This window comes from Somniosus microcephalus, chromosome 5, assembly GCF_052327205.1.
Source record: "Somniosus microcephalus isolate GS21.2 chromosome 5, FLI_Smic_1.0, whole genome shotgun sequence".
NCBI lineage: Eukaryota > Metazoa > Chordata > Chondrichthyes > Squaliformes > Somniosidae > Somniosus > Somniosus microcephalus.
Window position 1 is genome coordinate 75399359 of NC_140991.1, and position 23338 is coordinate 75422696.

The following is a 23338-nucleotide window of genomic DNA, read 5'->3' on the forward strand; positions in this document are numbered from 1 at the left end:
TGGATAAATACTTGAAGGAAAATAAATTGCAGGAATACAGGGAAAGAACGGGGGAGTGGGACTAACTGGATCGCTCTTCAAAAGTGCCGGCACAGAATCGATGGGCCAATGGCCTCCTTCTGTGCTGTACTATTCTACAATTCTATGATTCTATGCATGTCGTTAGAGATCAGTGTTTTTTCTACTTTGAGTTACACCAACTTTTTCAGTACTATTTCTTTATCTATTGCTATTCTGTCTAATTGCTCCATCTCCTCCTCTTAACATCTTTTCTTTCCCACTATCGCATTCTTTTGTTAAAACAAAGGCAGGTACTCATTTAGAATATTCATCATTCTTTCATCCTGCATGAGTGGAGGATCCTTTTTCATCTCTAATCAGCACTACCTTTTAACTATTAATTTACATCCATTCAGGCATACGCCTGCTAGAATGGCCAGCAACAAGGCCACGACCTAGATATGCCAGGTCCTGGCTTTGCGTGGAAGTATCCTTGAAAGCTTGTTGGATGCATAACTTCTGTTACCCCAAATATGGCCACCATCGTAGAGGGGGTTGGGCTCTCCCTATGTTGGGAGTTCCTTTGCCCTGGGCCTTCACTAGTACCTGGCAATAGTGGGCAGAGTGCACATGGTCAGTCCAGATATCACTCTCTAACTACAAGGGATCGTGTTTCAGATTTGGATTTTGTCCTGGACCCCGAATATTTGGGAACAGTTTAAATTTTATTTTTAAAGCAACACTCCTACAAAGGGGCCACAGGGACAGCTATACCTTGTTTCCAGCAGGACCCCAACAACCCCGCCACCTGGGCACTTCCAGTGGACTTTCTGGCCTACCCTGTGTTGTGAGGGAATACGCCATATTTCAGACAGATACACCATAATATGAACAGAATCCTGATATTATTAAATGATATACTGGGTTTAAAAATCTAAAGCCTTGGAGACACAGGCTGTAAACAGAGAACAGGCTTATGAGATAAAGATCAGTTGATAACAAAGTTGTAAACAAGCTTTGAAATGGGAATTAGTTAAAAATACTAAAACAATGAAAGACTGAAGCAAACCATTGGTGCTTCTGAAAGGTCTACAGTTTGCAACGAACACAATGAGAATGCCCAGTTTAAAGTGTTAAGAACTAACACATAAAACAGAAACACAAACATTAAAAGAACCATGTGCCTTTGAAAAGGCCACATCAAGTAAAAGAAACACCTGCTGGTCAAATAATTTTTATGTTAAACTTGGGAGACAGGAACCATAAGATATATAACCAATTGAGATAGCTAGAAAACAAGTAAACACACAGTTAAAGTGGTTTTGATTTAAATATACCAACAAAAACACTTTGAAGATATGGCTTCAATAGAGACACCAAGCAATTGCATTGTGTTTGTATTGAACTTGGAGCAGTAAGGAGACTCGGTGTCTGCTAAAACCCAATTAAGCCAATATTAAGAATTGAATGAAAGCATTTTGTAAGAATGGCATCAAACAGAAACCATAGCTGTCATTGTTTTTATGATGGTTTTTGGAACACCTAAAGGTAGAGACATAATTATGCATGCAATAGTTGAATTGACAGCAAGAATAGAAAGCATTCAAAAGAGGTCTCAATAAAGACAATTAGCTGACATCAGCAGAGAACTTCAAAGAAGAAACCACTGCCAAAAGTGTATAAAACATAGACCTTTTCAACAGAAAGGCAGAACTCGCTGAACAGGCAAAGCGTTTCTCAACTCTTCAGAGGCATCTCTGTAAGTCTTTAACTATGAGTCTCGGGAAGTCAAAGTAATTGATTTTGGTGGATAGTCTAGATTTAGAAATAAGTAAGAAATGTAAAAATGTAACAAAGTAAATATTTGAAAATAAGGATCTCTGAGAAATAAGGAATGTAAGCTATCTGTATTTTGAATTGTTAATGTTGCGACTGATTCAACAACTGTTAACTGAATGTCAGCTCTTAAATAAAACTATATGGCCTAGAAATTGGGTATAGCCCCGCTTGAGGCGTTAGAACTGGCGCTGCGCAAAGTTTATAGCCAGATGAAACTTATCGCCGCCTGGCGCGATATTGGGTTGCATCGCCCCTAAAGGGGATTGAGGCGCAAATTCAGGCATTACACGGGACTCCTAAGGTGCTAATCTTCCGGTGCAACCCAATATCGGAGCGGACGGGCGCAGCGCAGGTGCTCTATTACTGATGACCACGAGGCTTCCAGGCGCCGGCCAGCTCTTAAAGGGGTGGGTCAGTCAGCTTCAGCATGCACACTCTTCACCTTGCAGGCCTCAGAATCGGCGCAGGCCCTTCTCTGGTGCTAAAAACTTGGGCCAGATGGAGAAGGTGAGACAGAGAGCAGAGTGCTTCACCAATGAGGCTCTGGAGCAATTGGTGGCCGCAGTGGAGCGCCGGCGAGATGTTCTCTACCCAGACAATGGCACGAGGCCGAATCATAAGGACTACCGACGAGCTTGGAGGGATGTATGCCAGAGGGTCAACTCCAGCAGCATGGTGACCAGGAGCACTGTCCAATGCAGAAAGAAATCCAACGACCTCACTCGGGTCGTGAGGGTGAGTGTTGTTTCTGCAAACTTCTGCATCCCTTCATTTGCACCTGACTTTATGGCTACAGGGTGGGCTGTGCCCCATTGGCCATCTGCCAGCAAGTACCCATGGCCCTTTCTGGGCACACATGCACATTTGACTCAAGGCGTCATGTAAGGGCTCTTGCACCATGGGGGACATGAGGTGATCACTCAGGGCATCATGTAACATAACTTCCCCTCCATTCCCCTGCAGTCCAAGCTGGCGAGGATTGGCAAAGACCAGCTTCGCACTGGTGGAGGACCTCCACAAGTGGTCACTCTCACGGATCTCGAGGAGAGAGTCCACCAGATTCTTGGAGGACGTCTGAGTGGTCCTGTGACCACTGCAGCTGCCGACCCCATTGTCAACAGTGATGGTATGGTTCTCACCTATTACAACTGTCTCCTTCCACTTGTTCCCCCCGCCAGCATGCTTTCTCACTGTGGACCCATGTCATAGCCTTGCCGCAATCTGGCATCCCTTGCTGCCAAGCTGTCCTTTTGCTAAAGCCACTCTTCCGCCTCCCTGCTTTCAGATGCTGCATCACCAGCTCGGGAGCCGGGCCCTCAAGCTGCCAGTGCCTCCGAAGGCTCAATGAGAAAATTACTGTCCAACAGAAGGTCAGCAACTCTCTCCAGCAACGATCAGAATGGCCAGGCCAAATGGCTGCAGCTTTTATACTAGTGCTGTCCCCTTTAAATAGCGCCCCCTGAGTCCGAGAAGGGCCTGGGAACGCTCCATCCAACTGTCACTAATAGCGCCAGGCGAAAATGTTGCGGGCGCCACCGAATATCCGGTCCGGGGCGCCAAAAAGGCGTTGCACACTGAAATGACGTCATGATCTGCCTGCGCCCGCGGGCGAGCGATAAGAGTTAGCGCCGGCGCTAAAAGGATACTCAATATGGGAGGTGGCGCTATATTCACTGCGCCCGCCAATTGGGTAATGCCCCAATTCTCGGGCTCTTTAGGCGCTAATAGCTGGCGCTACCAACCGAATTTCTAGGCCCATATTTTTAGAAATGTCTCAAAGAGTAATTCGGTATAAACTCGCGAACCCAAATTCTGTACACTCTTTTGTAAGAAGTTGCAGAATTCTGGGGGAGTATTCTGAACCCTCATAATATCCGGAAGGTTACAATCTAGTTCAACTTATTAAAAGTACTATCTGGAGGATGGTAACATCTTCAGTTGTTCCTTTTCTTTCGGGAGAGATAGCCTGAACCTTTAGACCCATTTAAGCGTCTTATGGAATTCAGCTATCTCTAACTTAAGTTGAGGGTGAACGTCTGGGGAATACGCCTGATCTGGGGTAGCCCAAAAGGGCTAGGACTTGTAATTACCCCTTCAGTGTGGCAGCAATCCTAGATGCTCCTCTAGTGGTGTACCCTTCCACCTTCCCATTCTCTTTCCTATCACCTCCGCACTCCCATTACTACTCTTACCTCTTCTCTTTAACTATCCACTCAATCTCTGTATTGTCCCTACTCTGCTGTTAATTACCCCACCCTTAACTTCCTCCCGCCCCCTCACCAATAAACAAATTCAGAGATTGAAATAAACCAGTGTGCTGTGCATTGGAGTTCATTAACGCAGTTTGTCATCAGTAAGTAGATTATTATACTAAAATATTAACCCATGGTGCAATAGAATGGTGAAGCTGTTGGGGAGTTCATAAGCCATCTTTGTCCTAATGCCCTGTCCTCACAAGTGCACTCGGTGTCCTGAACATGATTGTTAGTGGTTGCATCACTGAATATTGGATGTTATGGGTAAATTGTGATTTTCTCCATTTTGTGAGCCATTATGCTAAAGTATTGAGTGCTGCGAAGCTGGAGTACAGAAATTTTGTTTAGCTGTTTGCAATTTAGCGGTTTCAGAATTTTGAAAGGAATATTTTTGTGGACCATTACAGCTGATTGGCTATTTTTCTGTTATTCATAATAATGAATTGGTATTTCACAACATTGCCTGCAGGAAGATCGCACTCAAAAGCCATTTTAATAGGCAATTATTTAAATCTATAAAAAAAATAGGGTTTTCTTCCTTCCTCTGCAAATGAGGAAAATATGTCCTGGTATCTCAACAGTTCTCTCACACAACAGGACAGATATTCCTCTTAATGCACGTGTGTGTAAAGGATTGTGTGGGCATAAAGGATAATGGGGCAGGGAGAATAGCATGTGCATAACCAACCTTACCTGATCTTCCGTCCATTTAAAGTAATTTCTTTAATAAATAAATGTCAGTGTACAAGCCTCCTGTTGTGTATAATGGCATGAAAATCAGGTCAATTTCATAAAGGACGAGCAATCAGCTCTGCCAGATTACTGTTGTGGCGGTGTAGACAAAAATCTACCCCATTATTTAACACAAACTATAAGTGCATAACTAAAGGCTTGAATATAAAATTGACAGACACAGGATTAACTGGCTCCTTGTGTATTTCCCCTCCCTTCGCCACACCATTGGTGGCGGTGCCTTCAACCACCTTGGCCCCACACTCTGGAATTCTCTCCCCAAACCCCGTCATCTTTCCACCTCCTTCTCCTATTTTAAGACCCTCCTTTAAAACCCACCTCTTTGATCAAGCTTTTGTTCATCCCTCCTAATACAGGTATCTCCCTTTTTGTTTTAGTGTCCATTTGTTTTCTGATTATGTCCCTGTGAAGCACTTTGGGACTTTTTTTTTTAATAGTAACAACATTACATAAAAACAAGTTGTTGTGCTGAAATTCTGAAGGCCTCATTGCTGAGGCAGTGCGGAACTTCCACGGCCTTGAGGTTGTGGCACTGATCCCACTGTAAGTTGCAGAGTCAGGCAATTTAGATAGCCAGAGGCACGTAGGCTGTATAAATACCTAAAGGACAGGCAGAGTTCCGGTGCAACACTAGGCTACAAAACCTGCTGCTACTTCAATGGGCAATGACAGAACTGGAGGAAGACAAGGATGGCAGCCAACTCGAAGAAATAAGTGGACAACTTCAAGACCTGCATGTCCTCCTAATGACGGTATGGAGCAGGAGGGAGGTTTGGGGTTGGGTGGGGCTAGAAACCCACCAAGAATGTGGTGCGCATTTTGAAGAGAGAGGTGGCTGTGGCAGTGAGTGTCAGCTCCTTAACTCTAGAACTCTTTTGCAATGCAGGAAGAAGTTTATCAACCTCATCCGAGCAGCCAAGGTAAGCTCCATGCTCCCCCTGGCCCTTACTTGTAGTCTCTGTATATGTGTGGAACTCCATCATTCAATACCTTCACAGAGCCAGAGGAGTCAAAGGTGAATGTGGGATGTGACAGTGGGGGGTGGACGCTGTATTGAAGTCAGCTTCTGGCCCCTGAGCCTGCGGACTCAGATCTCTGGGCTGCTGCTCTATAAAGGTTGAATATCACGCTCACATGGAAGCCCTGAAGACCATCTGAAATAGTAAAGTACTATTTGAAAGATTGCAGGGTTTTCTGTCTAAAGCAACATTTTTCAGTGGGATACAACATGAACTGTTTAGATCCTGCTCGATGAACAGGCTCATAATCTTATCTTTAACTTCTAATTGGGACTAAAACTTTAGAGTTTATAGAGAGTTCTGTTACAGACCTGGGGCGCAGTTTTTGAACTGAAGGTCATCAATAGCTGCTCCACCTCCAAAATTCTTGGTCCGGATTCCTTCAAATATAATTTTAAAGTTACGCATCTTTCTCAAATGTACCACTGCCTTGTTCCACCTACCAGCCTGGTTCTCAGTTTTATTCCATACTTCAGTCAGATCTTTATCTGTCTGCAAAAAAAGTAATTAAAAAGCATCAAATTAATAGTGCAATAAACAATTTCAAAAGCAACGTGCTACACTGCAGCACACTGATATCCATCCAATTTAACTCGGCATAAAGTTACAATATGAAAAGGAGTGGTCACCCTCACTTTATTTTGTTGAAAAGCTCCTTGTAATAAACACTAGGGCCCCAATTATAATTCCGGGCCAGTTTTCGGCGGGTGAGCTGCAGGTGTGAGTTAGAAACACACTCGATGCTCCTGAAAGGAGGCCTGGGATATTTTAACCCACAATCCATACTGAACATTTACTGCTCAATATTTAGTTAAACAATAGTTTAAACCCAGGGATCATAATATAGAACTGTTGTGTGCACTAGTTACTGTAAATCGTGCACATGCCACCATGTGCATTCTCCTTTCTTTACAGAAGACAGATTGGAAAGCACTCCAATGAGACAAGACACAATTGTAAGCTTGAAAACGTGCTTATTTTACATAAAATACATGAATGATACAAAATATAAGGATGATGTTTGTGTCCCTACCACTCAGTTTGAGCTTAAAAACAGGGTGGTAGCGGGATAATAGACTAGGTAGGTAGGCAGGTTGATGATTTGTTGGATGGAGGGATGATTAGACGAAATGACAGACACTAATTATCCTATTTCCTAGTAGTGAATTGTAATAATTGTGTTTATTTAAAATTAGCCTATTCATTGGTTTGAAAATTTGTTATAGCCAACAAATGGGCAGCGTTTAGACTAAAAAAGGTTAAGCTGCGCCACCTGAAAATCGTCTAGGATTCACGCCAAATTCGTGCTAACTCCTTATTAAAATGACTGTAGTCATGATTGTGGTCTAAAAACTCAAGCTCATTGGCTGAAAAGTTGGACCAATATCGGGGGCAGTCTAATTGCAACAGGCTTTTTCCACTACTTAAAGTACAGGTTCATTGAAGCTGCAACACCTCATTGTCAGGATTATTGGGTGTGCAGCTGCCCCAATGGCAAAACAAACACTAGTCAGAAGACATCCGTAGGAACCATGGCAGGCCAGAGATGGAGGAAAAGATCCCGTAGGGACTCCGATGGAGCTCTTCAGGCATTGGTTTTCGCAGTGGAGAGAAGGCGGGTGGTCCTGTACCCACCAACTGGCAGGAGGCCCTCGCCACAAGTCTGCCGCACTATGTGGAGGGAGGTTGCGGACCACGTCATGGGGCACTGTGCAGGAAGAAGTTACACGACCTCACACGGGTGGTCAGGATGAGCGAAGGCTTCAGCAAATGTTACATACCACCATCTGTACCACAAGCTTCACACACTGCTCAATGCACCACAACCCCAGCACGTACCCACCAACAATCTCAACCTATCAACGCTCACACCCACATCTCACACCTTGCACACAATGACAGCTACTCAACGATGGCAGGCACATCACCCAAACACATTGCACCACACTCACTGACACACTTCCCTTGCAGGCTAAGGCCGCTCACAATAGCCGGGAGCAGGAGCGGAGAGGCAAGGGCCAGGCCAACACTGAAGAGCTGAGCCAGCTGGAGAGTCGAGTGCTGGAGATCATTGGGTGCCAGGTTGTCGGCACCGTGGCCACCGGCGATGTTGACTCCCTTGGGGAGAACAACAGTGTGATCATTCCTAATCCTTCTTCTCACATCCCACTTGCCCCTCAGCCCACAACCTTTTCTCACTTTCAAGCTACTCATGCTGTATGCGTGCATTTCTGGCTTCTCACCCCCTTCCCCTCACCATAACCCAGATAATGAGCAAGCACCCCAGCAACCTGTCCCCGAGGACACCGAAGAGAGCAAGGGGGGAGAAGAGGAGGAGGAAGAAGACACCGTGCCATTGCATCTGTCACTCGCAGACACCAGCTCAGATACTGGCACTACGTGTTCTTTAGAGGCTAGTGTAGTGGTGGGATCGGCACAGGGTGAGGCACCGGGGACGAGTGGACTGCAGCAAGGCCAGGGGGAAAGGGTAGCTCGGGGGCCAGCTCCCCGAAGGGCGAGTTCGCGCGCAAGTTCTGCTGCGCAGGACTCAGATGAGGGCCTCGATGGGGAGGCCTTCAGAAGAAGGGTGACGGGCATGCACACGGAAAGGATAGGTGCAATGGCAAGGGTGCCCGAGAGCCTCTCAGCAATGTCAAGGAGCATGGAGGAGTCCACCTCCAACATTGGGCGGGGCTCTGTGCAGAGCCCAGGATTTCCAGGCTCGAACTGATGGTACACTCCCAGAGAGACCGTGGCGATCCAGACATAATGGCACGCATGATGAGGTATGTTGCAGCATCCATTGCAGCACAGGTGGAAGCGACCCAATGCCTTAGTGCAGTGGAAGCTCAGGCTGCTCTCATGCAGTCTCAGCATGATGCTACCCAAGCTCTGACTGCTGCCATCGTGGCTGGGTTTACCACTGTCGACCAGGGCTTTCATGGTGTTGCAGCAGCCCAGCAATCTGTGCTCCAACTGATTGTTGGGAATGCTAAGGCGCCGCCCCAGGGGAGTGTCAAATGCTCCATGGAGCAGGATCCTGCTGTCCTCTCTCAGGATGACAGCATTCCTACTCCCACCACTGCCACTCCGCTATTGCCCTTGCCGCTGCCTGTCAGCTAGCCAGCCCAGACTGCTGCCAACCATGCCGAGGTGGTGCAGTCTACAGTCGGGCCTTTCAGGTCCACAGCTGGTCAAGATCATCCTGCAAGGCCATCTGAAGTCTCCCGCATGGAAACTTAGCAGCCGTCCACCAGCCGTGCTGCAGCCACTGGGGGAGCACTGCGTAGGAGCACTAGAGTAGGAAAGGACACACGAAAGACAGACACTAAGGGATTGTACAAGGGTGATTAGTTAATAGTATTCATGTAAATATGTGTCAGATGATTATAGATAAATTGCGGTGTCTCTCATTTCAGCTTTGCACCCAGGAGGACACTGTGATACAGTGTGAGACAGGGATGGTATGATGGGAATGAGGTGAGCTACAAGGATCTGCGCTTTCATTCATGCGAATTGGAGTCTGATAAGCTAGTCATGGACAGCCGGTCTGGAAGGCTGATTGTCTGGCTGCCTCCTCCCTCCTTCCTGTTCCTCCTCCTGAGGTGGTCCCGCAATCCCTGGTAGCAAGGGCTGGGCCCTCATGATGGCCAAGTTGTGGAGCATCCAGCAGACCACCATGAAATGGGACACCCGCTCAGCCAGGTACTGGAGGGCTCCTCCCGAGCGGTCAAGGCAGCGGAACCATTGCTATAGTAGGCCAATGATGTTCCTGGTGGCAGCATGGCTCTCATTATACGAGTGTTGGGGTTGCTGAGGGGAGTCATGAGCTAGGTGGAAAGTGGCTAGCCCTTGTCCCCGAGCAGCTACCCTCGAACTTGACGTGGTGGTTGGAAGAGTGCTGGCACACTGGTCTGGCAGAGGATGAAGGCATCGTGGCTGCTGCCAGGGAAGCGGGCATTGGCATTGAGGATTTGCTGTGTGTGGTCACACACCATCTGCACATTAAGTCCTGCTGCAGACTGGAAAGATCCACTGGTGAAGAAATTGAGGGCCACGGTGACCTTGACTGCCAGTGGGAAAGACATGGTCGCCCTGGTCTGAGGCTGGAGGTCTGGTTGCAGGAGGTGGCAGAGTACTGTGGCCACCTCCTTGGTGAAGCAGAGCCTCCTAATACACAGCTCCTTGCTTAATTGAAGGTAGGAGAAGTGTTGTCAGAAGACCCTAGGAGGGTAAGGCCTCCTGTTGAGAGCCCTGATGGCCCTCCTCCTCCCTCTGCGCACATGTTCCTGTCTTTCTCGCTGTTTCCGCTCCCCCCACTGTAGATCCTGGAGGGCGAAGTCGACTGCCAGTACAGCCCACATGACATTTAGCAAGTGTCGTAGTTTGCAGCGTTTCAAAAATAATTAGGGAGTTTTGTACTTGCCAGAATACTCCCTAATACCAACTAACCTTGAAATGACTAAAGAAAACTCTTGCAGTTGCCAGTTGCAGGAAGTAGCACATGTAGTGTATGTAACCGTTCCACCTTTAAGAGAACTGTTCTACCTTTAAGGGAACTATTTTAAGAGTTGCACTACTTTATCTTGGCTGCTGTATACTGTAATACCGGTGGTGACCACACCAGTATATAAGTGCTGTGTAATGATTTATTGGGCAGTTCCGCCCTGACCTTCGAACAGTAAAGTCCTGTTAAAGTTTACTCTTGTGGTCTGTGTATTAATTCTCAATATAACACACAGACTTAACAGTGGCGACGAGTTCGATCTTACCCTGCGGCAGAGATACATCCAAGGCAGTCTAACGGGCGTCGAGAAGAGGCATCCGCCCTCATCATTCTGCGGAGAGAAGACTCGGGTCTGCAGAGCAAAGGAAGAAGGAAGAATTCTGACACGAAGCCTTCCATCAGCAACAGGCAGGATCATCCCTTCTATCACGGTGGTGGGTAAGCCGATCAGCGACGAACAGCGAGGTGGCCACGTTGGCTGTGAAATAGGGGAGGGAAGATCGGAGGATATAAGGGCAGAGAACTCGACCACGGCCGGGGAAAAGAGCCGTACAGAAGTCGGGGCCAGAGGCGCTGAGACTGGGGCAGCGTAGGCACGGAAGCCGCGGTGAATGCAAACGCAGCCGGTGTGAGAGACCGCAGCGAATGCAAACGCAGCCGGTGTGAGAGACCGGGCTGCAAGCGGGCTGGGAGACGCAGCAGCGTCGAGAGCAAGCTCGACTGCGACCGGTGAAAAAGGCCGGACAGCTACCGAGGCCGCGAGGCGCAGCGACCGGGACAGCAAGGCACGGGAGAAAATAAATTAAAAAAAAAAATAAGTAAAAAAAAAAACCGCGGAGAACTCAGCCGCAGCCGGGGGGGTGAAAGGACCGGACTGCAAGAGGGGCTGGGAGGCACGATTGAAAACCGCTGGGGAGGGCGAACGCAGCAATACGGCAATCGCCGTTACAGCCAGCGGGAGAGAGAAGAGACCGAGCGAGCGAGGGAGACCGAGTGAGCGAGGGAGAACGAGACCGAGCGAGCGAGGGAGAACGAGACCGAGCGAGCGAGGGAGACCGTGCGAGCGAGGGAGACCGAGCGAGCGAGGGAGAACGGGACCGAGCGAGGGAGACCGAGCGAGATTTCCGCCCAGCGGCTTACAGCAGCTTTCCGCAAAGGACCAAGAGCTGGAACTGTCCGCCGCCAACTGGTTGTCCCCAGCGCCCGGTTGCCCCTGTCGGGAAAGGGAACAAGGAACTCAATCAGCTGTTCTCGCGCTTTCAGAATAAACTGAAGCTGGCGCGCAGGCTGCGAACCCCAAAAGCCAGCGGTCGTCGCCCGAGGGCAAAGCTTCACCCCTCCCGCCAGAGGAAGAAACGCGGGAAGCCGCCATTTAGGCGGGGAAGAAGACAAGCGCGGGAAACCGCCATTCTCGGAGGCGGGGAAGAAGATAAGCGCGGGAAACCGCCATTTTTGAAAAAAAAAAGTTAAAGAAAAATTTCGTTGTTGTTTCTCAAAAAGATTGCGAAGATGCCTAAGCGTGGTAACATCAACGATTTCGATCCCGATGTGGAAGATTGGGCCACGTATGTAGAACGCATAGAGATATATTGTAAGGCAAATAAAATATCAAATGATGATAAAGCACTAACCTTACTAAACTCAATGGGTGCGAAGACATACGGGCTATTGAAGCATCTTCTATCACCAGCTAAACCGACGGATCAGACTTTCGCTAATATTGTTGCTGTCCTGAAGGATCATTTGAACCCCACACTGCTGATGTTAGCGGAACGATTTAAATTTTATGCGAGAATGCAACTGAAAGAGGAAAGCAATGCGGAGTACTTGGTTGAACTGCGTAGGCTAGCGAAATACTGTCAGTTGGGGAAAACCTGACAGTGGCACTGAGAGACAAGTTCGTGTGTGGGTTGTCAAAGGAAGGAACACAAAAGCGACTGCTCGAAGAGAATGATCTTACACTTGATAAGGCTGTCTCTATTGCAGCATCGCACGAAGCCGCAGCGAGAGGCACGGCGGAAATGCAGCTGAAGGCAGCGGTACTCGGCGTAGATCAAATGGCTTTGGGTACAATGAAATGTTATCGTTGTGGGAAGACAACACACGATCAGAACCAATGCTGGTTTAAAAACCAGGAATGTAGAAAATGTGGCAAGCTTGGTCACATAGCTAACGTATGCCGGTCAGGTAAGAAGACCAGCAACAAAAAGTCACCGCAGGAAAAGTGCAAAAAGGTACATAAGGTGGCTGAGAAGAGTTCGGATGAACAGAATGCGGATTCAGACTCCAACAGCCAGGAACTGGGTAGTCTAAGAATTCACAACGTGAGTAAGGAAGCTGACCTACAAACTACCTGGGTCACGCTCAAGATAGCCGGAGTCCAAGTGAAAATGGAATTGGACACAGGATCAGCCCTAACAGTCATAAACCGAAGGGACTACAAGCGGCTATTCTCACATATACCCTTGAGAGATACCAAGATTGTATTGCAGACATACACGGGGCGAAGAGTATACCCCATCGGAAAGATAAAAGTCAAGGTGAGGCACAAGGGCAAAGAACACCAAGGAATGGACTTATATGTACTACCTGAGGGAGGTCCACCACTTCTGGGACGGGAGTGGATCAGGAAAATAAATATGGACTGGCACTCCCTAAAAGCAATAAAGAGTGAGAACTCGGTGAAGACAATCAGCTCAGACTCTGGAACTGATGATGGTAAGACCAGCCCATGTGCAAAAGACAAGTCTAAAACGGACTTGCAGACTAATGATGGAAAAACGAAGGAGTGCATAAATGCTTATGCTTCAGAGGAGAACAAAGTATCAGAACAGAATTCCACTGAACAACAACAACATAGTTTGACAGAGAATTCTGAGTCTGTCCAGTCTACAGACATGCACATTTCTGAGGAACACCGGGCTCGAACTCAACTCCATTTCAAACTACAACAGCAATTAGAACAAATGATTCGCCGTTTTGAGCAAGAGATGAATGCAACGAAAAAGTTCTTTGACACAGAGTGGGAGAACCTGGAAAGACAGCAGAAGCAGCTGATGGAGAAAATGGGGCAGGAACACACAAACCGTCTGCGCGAGGAGGCCAAACGAATCAAAGCTGATTCGGTTTCTGAAGGTGCGTGCTCTAATCTGGTGGAGCAAGATGTTCAGCAACTGAAGGCGCTTGTTAGCAGGTTGCAGGCAGAAAAGGCTGATTTGGTTGCCATGAATTCCGAGCTCCTACTGAAGTTGGGTGCAGCATCACCGGACGATTCATTTGTTGAAATTCGAATGGTGGAGGCTGCGGATGATGGCAAATTAAAAGCAGCAAAGGAGCCCCAGTGCAAGGTTACAAACAGCCCTGCAGCCTATACGTCAAAAACACATGACGACGATACTGGGAAACGTCTGATGTCAGAAGAGTTAACGGTCAGCCAATTCCTTCATATGCTGAGGGACAAGACTCTGAAATGGGAAAAACTTGAACACGAGCTTCAATCTTCAAAGGAAAGGGGTTCGGAGCTCTCAAAAGTTATTGAAATAGCTGAGGTTGCAACACAGACTGAGAAGATTGCAGCAGAGCAGCCCTTGGATGCCAAGAGTACGCTGACTCACGTCAATGTAGAACAACAGAAGGCTGAAACAGCTGCTCCAGTAGAGGGATTGAATAGTCCGATCAATCAATCTCCGAATGAAGTTGAAGTATTGAAATCACAAATGATGTCATTAGTAAAAGACTTGCAGGAAGCCCAGAAAAAGCTGGATGAAGCTGAACACATGAAGAAGTCTCTTCAGGAGAGATGTCTGGATTTGGAAAAAAAGCTGGCTAACGTCCAGCTGGGCATGGAGAAAATAGAAGACCCTCTCGCTGGCCTAGCTCAGGACGACACCGAATATTACCACGACCTGTTCTGCCCAGCTTGTGGGGAAATCTTCCAAAGTGCAGAAACCATGAAGAATCACGAAAAGTCTAAGAAACACCGGGAGATGGTGGCGCTACTACGGCAACAGGAGGAAGAGGAGGAGGAACTGTGCATGCAGCTGGGAGTGGAGCCCAGAGAGTCTCCAAGAAGCAGAAAAGGAAAAGACGAAGCAGAAGATGATGACCCATCTGAACCATTATCACCTCTACCAGGTCACGCACGTGGTCCCTCCGAACTGAGTCAAATCAGTTTGGAAGTAGAAAAACTTCCCAAGGTACTCGAGCTTTTAGAAGTCAGCAATGCTGGTTCTGAAGTTACGGAAGTTCAAGCTGGTTCTGAAGCTACGGAAGTTCAAGCTGTTAAGTCCAGTGAAGGACTATTAGATGAGTCACCCCAGCAACAAGAACCTACTACACCATCGAAAACTACTACACCACCGAGGCGTTATCCGGACCGAATCAGGAAGCGCAGGAGGCGCCACCGCAGAGACTGAATCTGTGAACTGTTTTCACATGAAGTTGTGTATATATGTTATGATGTTATGTTTAATGGGGAACATATACTGTTAAGCTAAAAAGGGAGGATTGTAGTGTATGTAACCGTTCCACCTTTAAGAGAACCGTTCTACCTTTAAGGGAACTATTTTAAGAGTTGCACTACTTTATCTTGGCTGCTGTATACTGTAATAGCGGTGGTGACCACACCAGTATATAACTGCTGTGTAATGATTTATTGGGCAGTTCCGCCCTGACCTTCGAACAGTAAAGTCCTGTTAAAGTTTACTCTTGTGGTCTGTGTATTAATTCTCAATATAACACACAGACTTAACAGCACACAGCCACTCAAACTTCAAAACCCTGTCAGGTGCGAGTGATTGGTGATAATCCTTTTAAATATCATTGCTGGAGCCGGCTTCCTGCTGCTGCTGCCACCTCTACCTGTCGTTGCTTTTTCCAGCAAGTAACTGCAATGGCCAAAACGAAATTGGGAGATCAGGCGTCAAGTGAGCGTTGCACCCTCACTGATGTCATGATCTCTGTGATTGCGATGTCCCTGCTCAGCGAGTTTTGTGGCAGCGCTACTGGCAACATGGATATGGCGTGCGCTGCTAGAACCACCATCAGCTGTCGGAGTGCCAACCGCCATTTTAGCGCCATCTCATGGCACTAACTTGTGGTGCTAAACACACAAATTTCGCCCCTTTAAATTTAAGGATATAATTAAATCTTGGGCAACTGACTGCTCAGTTAACTAATCATGTTGCAACTCATTGCCAGGCACCTTTATTTAATTTCTGTACAGGTTATTGATTCCCAGGATGAAATGCGTGATCTGTACGGGTTGAACACTTGTTCATCCTATAGATGTTTTAAACTTGGATCACATGTTATGGAAGGACAGTTCTTTCAGTAAATTGTATATAGCCTCCTTTCTAAACTAATTCCATCACTGCAGTTGACTTTTAAAGTGGTGCATATTTTCTCTTCGGCCATCTGGGGTCTAGACTGGACAAGTCTAGTAGTAAATTGACAGGGTCTGCACATGTATTTATAGTCAAAGTGCATAATGCCAGAACTTGAGTATTTTATACATTGCATGACCCCAAGGTAAGAAAGCCAGCAACTGAAACCTATAAAAATAACATGAAGCTCCTTGTGTTACTGAGCCACACAGTACAGAAAGGTCCTGGCCTAGAAATTCGATGCTTTAACACCGACTGTTAAGGCCGGTTTTCTAGAAAAAATGGCGGCTGCCCACTTCTGGCGCGGAACGTGGCAGCCGCCATATTGGGCAGGTCGGCAGCGCTGCTGTTGCCGCCGCAATATTTTAATTACCAGGAGCGTGATGTCAATCGGCATGCAACGCTGAATTAACGCACGCTCATCCATTTTGGAGCTTGCCGCTCCTCTTACCGCCCTCTCCCTTGCGTGCAACCGTTGACAGCATGTAGAGCCGGGTAACTGGAGAGCTCAGACTATGTAATTGGAGTGAACACTGCTTCCAATGAGGTGCATCAAATCTCCCCCCTGGTCAGTCAAACATTACAGGAGGCAAATACTTTAAAATAAACTATACTGCACATCAGTTGTAAGAATCTCAGGAAAAAAATCAAAGCTGCATTTCATTAAATTTTATACATTAGGTTTTCCTGTTTAGGAACTGATAAACTAATATGCAAAGTTTGGAAGTCTGTTTTTAAAAGGCTTAACACCGTATTCTCACCAAAAGTTTTTCAAAAGTCTGCAGTTGATAAAAATTGAATTGAACTCTCTTCTGCACAATTTCCACCAGTAAACTCCTGACCAAGAGGTTCATGTTACCCTTTCATAAAATGTATTTTAATTGATTTCTCATGCAGCGGCTTAATGACATCTATGCCACAATCTTTATGTGGTGTTTACAGTCTGAGCCTGTGCTTTAAGAGCCACTCACCAGGGAGTGAATGCCCTGTGTGATCTGCTGGCTCGTGCACTGTCACCGCTAGCTGCAAGACAGTGCATCCCCATCCCCCTCCCCTTCCAGCACCATGGTGAAACAAAAACCTCCACACAGCAAATATCTGGGTGAAACATCTGTGGACCCACAGCAGCCAGTGAAGGTGGGAGTACCAGGCAGTCTGGTACCCCTTTGTGGACCCCACACAAGACCCAGACAAATGTCCGAGAAAGTAAGAGGGGAGCCATGGACAAACAGGTGCCTCCTAATGTGCCACAACGGACAATGCTCCAGCCCTACAAGGGCCATCAGTGGACTCGATACCTCCTGACCCAGCAAAACCCAGGAGCCATCAACAAATGATCCGAAACAACACATTGCCTGAGAATGCCGCACCGTTCCTTCAGACGCGACCTTTGGCCTCCTGCTGAGCTCACCGGCGGAAAGAGCACATTGCACAAGAGATTCTGGGCTCTGCTCATGTAAATCCAAAATACCGGGGCTGCCTGCACTCTTTTTGCGGGCGGCTGTTAACCTTGGCCCAGGGCGGTACTGGTCGTTTTCTGGCCTAATGGCATTTCTCGGCCCCTATGTTTGATCTATGCTCACTGCTGAATTAGCTGATCTCAGCTGGGCAGTGGGAGGGAAAGGGGCACTACAGTTGGTGTCAGTGTTCCCAGGATAAAGAGGTGGAAATGAAATTATCCAGGGTGGTGTAAGGCTCGCAAAATTACACCATTTCCCCCAAAGTAAGAAAGAAGAGATATTGGACTGTTTGAAGGAAATATTGGGCCAAAGGGATTTAAAAAAATCAAAACCCCAGGAAGTTTTGGCTGGTTCAAAAGGCATGTTCAGGCTTGTGGAAAAAAAACTGTGACAAAGGGGAGGTGGGATGGGCCTCCCGAAACAGACAGTTTGAATATTGGGCCATCTGGGAATGTTTGGGCCACCCCAACCTTTACATAAAGACAATAAAAACTGTTCCCACCGAAACTCGCAGAGCCACCAAGTACATGAATAAAACAGTACATGCCCACAGCAAAACAAAAGAACATGGCCCTGCAGGAAACAACAATCAAACAGCAGTTCAAAACCAATCAGAGGGATTTCCAAAACATTTTACATTTTAAACTGGTTCCAGGCAATCCCGAAACCAGTTAAAGGCCAATTAAGAATAGATGGGCCATTCCCGAAGCGCGTTAAAGTTTTAAAACCTATTAAAAATAACGAGCCCGCCAAATTTAACAAAGGAACCAGAGATTTGGTGGTCAAATAAGCCAGGCCTCAAACTAGTATAATTGAGGCCTGCTTGTTCAGTGAAACAGTCAGTCGAGACGCTGGTTCAAGTTCATCATCAGAGCACATAGAAGGCACGTCAAGTTTAGTACAGGAGAGACCAACACCACTGTTGTGACAGCACGGGAGAATCGGAGACTTGAAGGAAGAAGGAGGAAACGGCGATCGCGGCAACCAAAGGCTTCAAGAAACCAACAACTACCAATATTACCACCAACCAGGTAATATTGGGCCACCGCGACCAACAAGAAACCAACCACCGAAAATTCGAAAATCAAAACTTGTTTCCACTCTACAGGCTAATCTGACTTACCCCTGGGCAAGATTTTGACACAAAAGACCCTAAAAACTTTACCTAGCCAAAGAAAATTGGGTTCTTATCCAATACATCCAACTACGCAGCTAACCGCATCAGCGGACAAACCCAAACTGAAGACCCAATGCAGGTGCAGCCTTCTACCACATCTGGGGTACAGCAGGCCCCAACCGCCACAACTAAGGAGAACCCCGAAATCGCAAACCTCTACAATCTGTCAAGAAAGTCGTTTGGTGAGCATTTCCTGGTCCTCTGGATTTCAACCTAGTTAGGATAGTGGGGTTGGGAGGGTAAGGGATTTTGTCTATTGTAATTCTCCCTTGCATATTCCGAGTGTTCCCCACCCTTTTAGAGTATAAGTTTTATTGTATTGTATATTTTCCTGTCTCAAAATAAAGATTTCAATTCTTTTGACCAACCCAGGTGTCTGTTGCAATTTCATTACAACCCCCAAATAAGTCCAAAGTCTAGAACCAAGGGAGTGGGAGTGATTCGAACCACTCAAGGGAGTCAGAGGTAAAGCTAACCACACACACCACCCCTTACAGTGGCCACTCCAGTTCACTATCCAGTGATTCCTGCTGCAAATGATGCACCTATAGCCACTGGGCAAGGATAAGACTAAGCGGGGTTGCAATAGGCTGCTAACACTCAATGCCCAAGTTCATTGGATGGTTATTGATGCCTGTAGAACTGTGCTCATGTATGAGTCACATTCAAAAGTAAAGGGGAGCAGTGTGTAGATAATTGGGAGAAACAAATACACAGGAAACAATGCCATGGAACAAGCAATCATTGTCAGAAACATTTATTTACGAGTATCTGTCATTAGGAAACATAGTAATCTGTATGCACCTATACAATTTAAAAGGAGTATTGGCCTAGAAATTAGGTATGGCCCCGCCAGCTCAGTTGCGCCCAAAAGTTTGCGCAGCGCCTGGAGCCCGTTGCGCCCGCCAGAAATTCACTTTTAGCGCCCCAAGTCGGAACCGGGCACTGTTCCAGGGTGTGCCCGCCTCCGCTTGGGGCGCTGAAAGTGAATTTCAGCGCTCCAGCTGCCGCTGCGCCACCCGATGCGGTGCGGCAGGCTGGGGTACTGCAGGCCTCCCCCTTCTCTTAAGGAGGAGCTGCCTGCAGCCGTGAGATCGCCGCTGGATTCTACCGGCAAATGAGCCCAGCACCATGGAGAAGTGCCGGGCTCGCGGGAATCAGCCACCAATGCCGCGGGGGGGGGGGGGTGGTGTAGGAGGCCGGGGAGGGAGGTGCGGGCAGGCTGCCGCCGAAAAAGCGGCCGGCCGCACCTCCACCTTTATGCGCCCCACTAACACTGCATGAAGGCCGTGTTTCACGAACGTTGTTTGCGGCCACTGCGGAAGAGGCGGCTGCAACTGAATATGGGCGTCGGGCCGGCATCGGGGCGGAACCGGGGCGCTGCGCACACCGATGACGTCATCGGTGCCGGCGCAGCGCTACCGGCTACCGCCGCCATTAACGCTGCACTCAATTTCCGCGCTACCAACCCCGCCGGCGCAGAAGACCTCTTTAGGCGCTAAGTGGGCGCAAAGCCCACTGAATTTCTAGGGCATTATATTTTATTTGTCACTGTTGTCACATCATTGATGCCCTTTCAAGTCGGTCACAAACCATCATGGCAAATGGATTCCTGCTATTAGTTTTGGCCACTGTGTGCATGTGGATGGGCTCATGGAACAACAGCTGCACACATCTGACTGTTTGCAATCAGATTCTGTTTATCTACCAGCACAAAGTAATGGCCAAAGGATTGAAACAGATGCTAAATGGGTGCAGTGCTAATAAGACTAGCCTGTTCGAAAATCTGGATTTAGCACACAATTTTGGTCCTAATTGCGGATTGCTATAATTTGAACTTGCCTGGAGGAGCTAAACAGAAATCTGTAGGTTTAGCACTCAAGTGCTGATTAGATACAATTTTTGTGGAGCATTAGGCGTGTGCTCCTCGCACCCACTTCCACTGAAGTTGCAGAGTGCTCTGGCTGGCACACAGTGGCATGTTGCAGGTTGGCTCAGGGACCAAGGGAGAGGGTGCACGGGTTATCAGATGCGGCACTGGAGGTCTTGGTGGAGGAGGTCCAGAGAAGGAGGGATGTCCTGTACCCACAGGGGGGGGGGGGAAGGATGCCATTTCACCCTCCTGTCCCTCTCTCCTGCAGCAGCTGGTGTTGCTCTTCCTGGCCTCATGACCTTGTCCAGACCAAGGGAACTTCTAGCAAGATGCCCGTAGCCAAGCATTCCTTTTCTCCTGGTGATTCCTATAAGGTGAAGTAGCACAGCACTTATTCTTTTTTGGTGAAGTGCTCAGAGAATATGCAGAATAAATGTTGCTCGAGTGTTGGTGAAGTCTTGACAAAGTGTCCCAGAAAGTCTCCCGATGTGTTTCAGAGGTCCTTTTCACTGCGCATGCGCGGGAAACCGGCACTTCCGTTCCCCTGAAAGAAGGGGTTCAGAGGTGGAACACGTGTGCCGGAGAGGCAGCGTGTGCGCATTGAAATTACGTTTTTTTTGCAGGTTTCTCCGGGAGGATAAGTCTCCAGGAGTTACACTTTTAAAAAGCAGGCGCAAGGCCTGCTTTTAACAAGGTAAGTGGTGAATTAATTAAAATTTAAAAATTTTTCCACAGGTTTATTATTTTTAAATACTTTAAAGAAAGGTAAGTTTATTTTTAGCCCCGTTAGAAAATAAAATTAATTTTTTCAAAAATTTAAATTACTGTTTAAAATAGTTATTTTATGTAATTTATAGTTATTTTAAAAATGTGATTTAAAAAAAAATGTATTTGAAGTTTTAGTGATGTTTTGGGGCTTATAGTATTTATAGTTTTGACAGTTCTTCCTGTCAATTTTATGAATGGGCATTTCTCTGCTACCATTGGCTCTCCGTGGCCCACGTGATCCCAGGGAATGCATCGAACTAACTGCGCCCCTGGGATACGCAAGCACTGTGCGCCGGCAGTTGGAGGAGGCCCAGGATCGGAATCCCATGCGGGCCCACAGCTCAATGGCCGGCGTGCTAGGTAAGTGCAGGTCGGAGGCTTGCACCCACGGGAAGCCTCCGACCCAAATTTCTGGGCCATCATCTGTTTTTCATTTCAGCTGCTGACAGCTGTGTACTTCTAATGTTGTCTGTTTATATTAACAAATAATAATTTTTCAAAACCTATCCCGCAGAGACACAAGAGTACATTACACATTAATTTTAAGGAACAATTACTTGATAAGAATCAATACAAAACTTCATTGAGGGAATTTTTACATCACTCCTCAGATTATGGACAAGAAGCAGTGGCAGCAAGTAGCTCACTTGGGATTAAGTTGTAGCATGCGGCAATGAACCATCAGCAACCCTGCCTTATCAGCACAATGTGGATGAGTGATGGTGGGACGCTGAAAGTCTAGAAAATGAAAACTTTTCTGATGTGCATTTACTTCATGGAACAGATGTTTATAGGCTCCCTTGCTGTAAAAGCTATTTTCAGTATATGTTTGACATCAATGTAAGTTAAAGACATATTGGGGCCAAATATCCACAGCCCTTCCAGCGCACTCTTACTGTTAACGATTGCACCAGCAGGACGGGAATTTAGGCCAAAATCCGGATATGTCGGGCTCCAGATCCCCAGGGCTCTGTATTCAAATGAAGAATTCTTTTAGAGCACCACAGATTACTGCAGTCTTTGAGGGATGTTCCTCACAGTCTTCAATACAGGGTGGACAAGTGTGGAGGAATCTACCAGCTAAATGTGAGGGGCTCTACGTCAAGGCATTCAGGGCTCTCCGACTACCTTGGAGTGTCAGCTCCTGGATCCATCTGTAGTGTAGTCTCTGATGTAATAATGCCAGTCTGGGTATCTCTTATGAATGCTCAGACTGATACAATGCAGTGTTTCCTCCGCTGTGAATGAACTGAAACAAATGAGAAGGGGGCATGCTGTCAGGCTTCAGTAGTGTCACTCTGCTGTGGGGATCAGTTTTCACACTGTTGAATTTGCAATGTGGCATGGAGGCTGCCATTGGGATGAGACAAGGGTTCCATGATGAACGCTGAATGCTCTCCAGCTGGCACCACTGCCGCAGACTCCATCTTCTCCCTTCAAGTGACTGCAGCCTGAAACAGGGCTGTCTAGGTCCCAAGCACAGATACATTGAGAGCCACGTCTCTCCCAGGAGCCCTCTTCTGATGGTAGGCTCTCTTTCTTCTTTCGCTCGGTGTCCATTTTTCCCCATAACTCCGCGAAACGCCTCAGGATGTTACTCTACGCTATAAATATGCAAAACGTTGTCATCATAGAAATTTACAGCACAGAAGGAGGCCATTCGGCCCATCGTGTCTATGCCGGCTGAAAAAAGAGCAATCCAGCCTAATCCCACTTTCCAGCTCTTGATCCGTAGCCTTGTAGGTTACGGCACTTCAAGTGCATATCCAAGTACTTTTTAAATGCTATGAGGGTTTTTGCCTCTACCACCCTTTCAGGCAGTGAGTTCCAGACCCCCAGAACTCTCTGGGTGAAAGAAGTTCTCCTCAACTCCTCTCTAATCCTTCTACCAATTACTTTAAATCTATGCCCCCTGTTTATTGACCTCTCTGCTAAGGGAAATAGGTGCTTCTAATCCACTCTATCTAGGCCCCTCAATTAGGTCTCCCCTCAGCCTCCTCTGTTCCAGAGAAAACAACCCCAGCCTATCCAATCTTTTATATCATAGGTTGCCTGCCTCTTGCCCTGCTTCTGCCACAGGGGATGCAGTAAGAAGGAGCACTAGAATAGATCGTAGAGCACATCAACCATAAAATTATAGGAAGGCTAGGTACCAGGGGAAGATGACACAGTGCAGGCTTACTGGTAGGTTTTATGTTTAATAAATAGCATTCATGCACTGGAATTACTTGTGTGAGTTTATTCTGTTCTATTATTTGATTTTCTGTAGTTTTCAATTGCAGGGCTCTATTTAATTTGGTGGG

General features: G+C 47.2%; 1 protein-coding gene across 1 annotated transcript in view; it reads right to left on the minus strand.

Moving 5' to 3' along the window:
• Window positions 1–23338, minus strand: part of malrd1 (MAM and LDL receptor class A domain containing 1) — a 408505-nt gene that overhangs the window by 172374 nt on the left and 212793 nt on the right. Inside the window, exon 12 of the mRNA XM_085987833.1 lies at window positions 6178–6358. Coding sequence (XP_085843959.1) covers window positions 6178–6358 — 181 coding nt within the window. The remainder of the gene's footprint in view (window positions 1–6177; window positions 6359–23338) is intronic.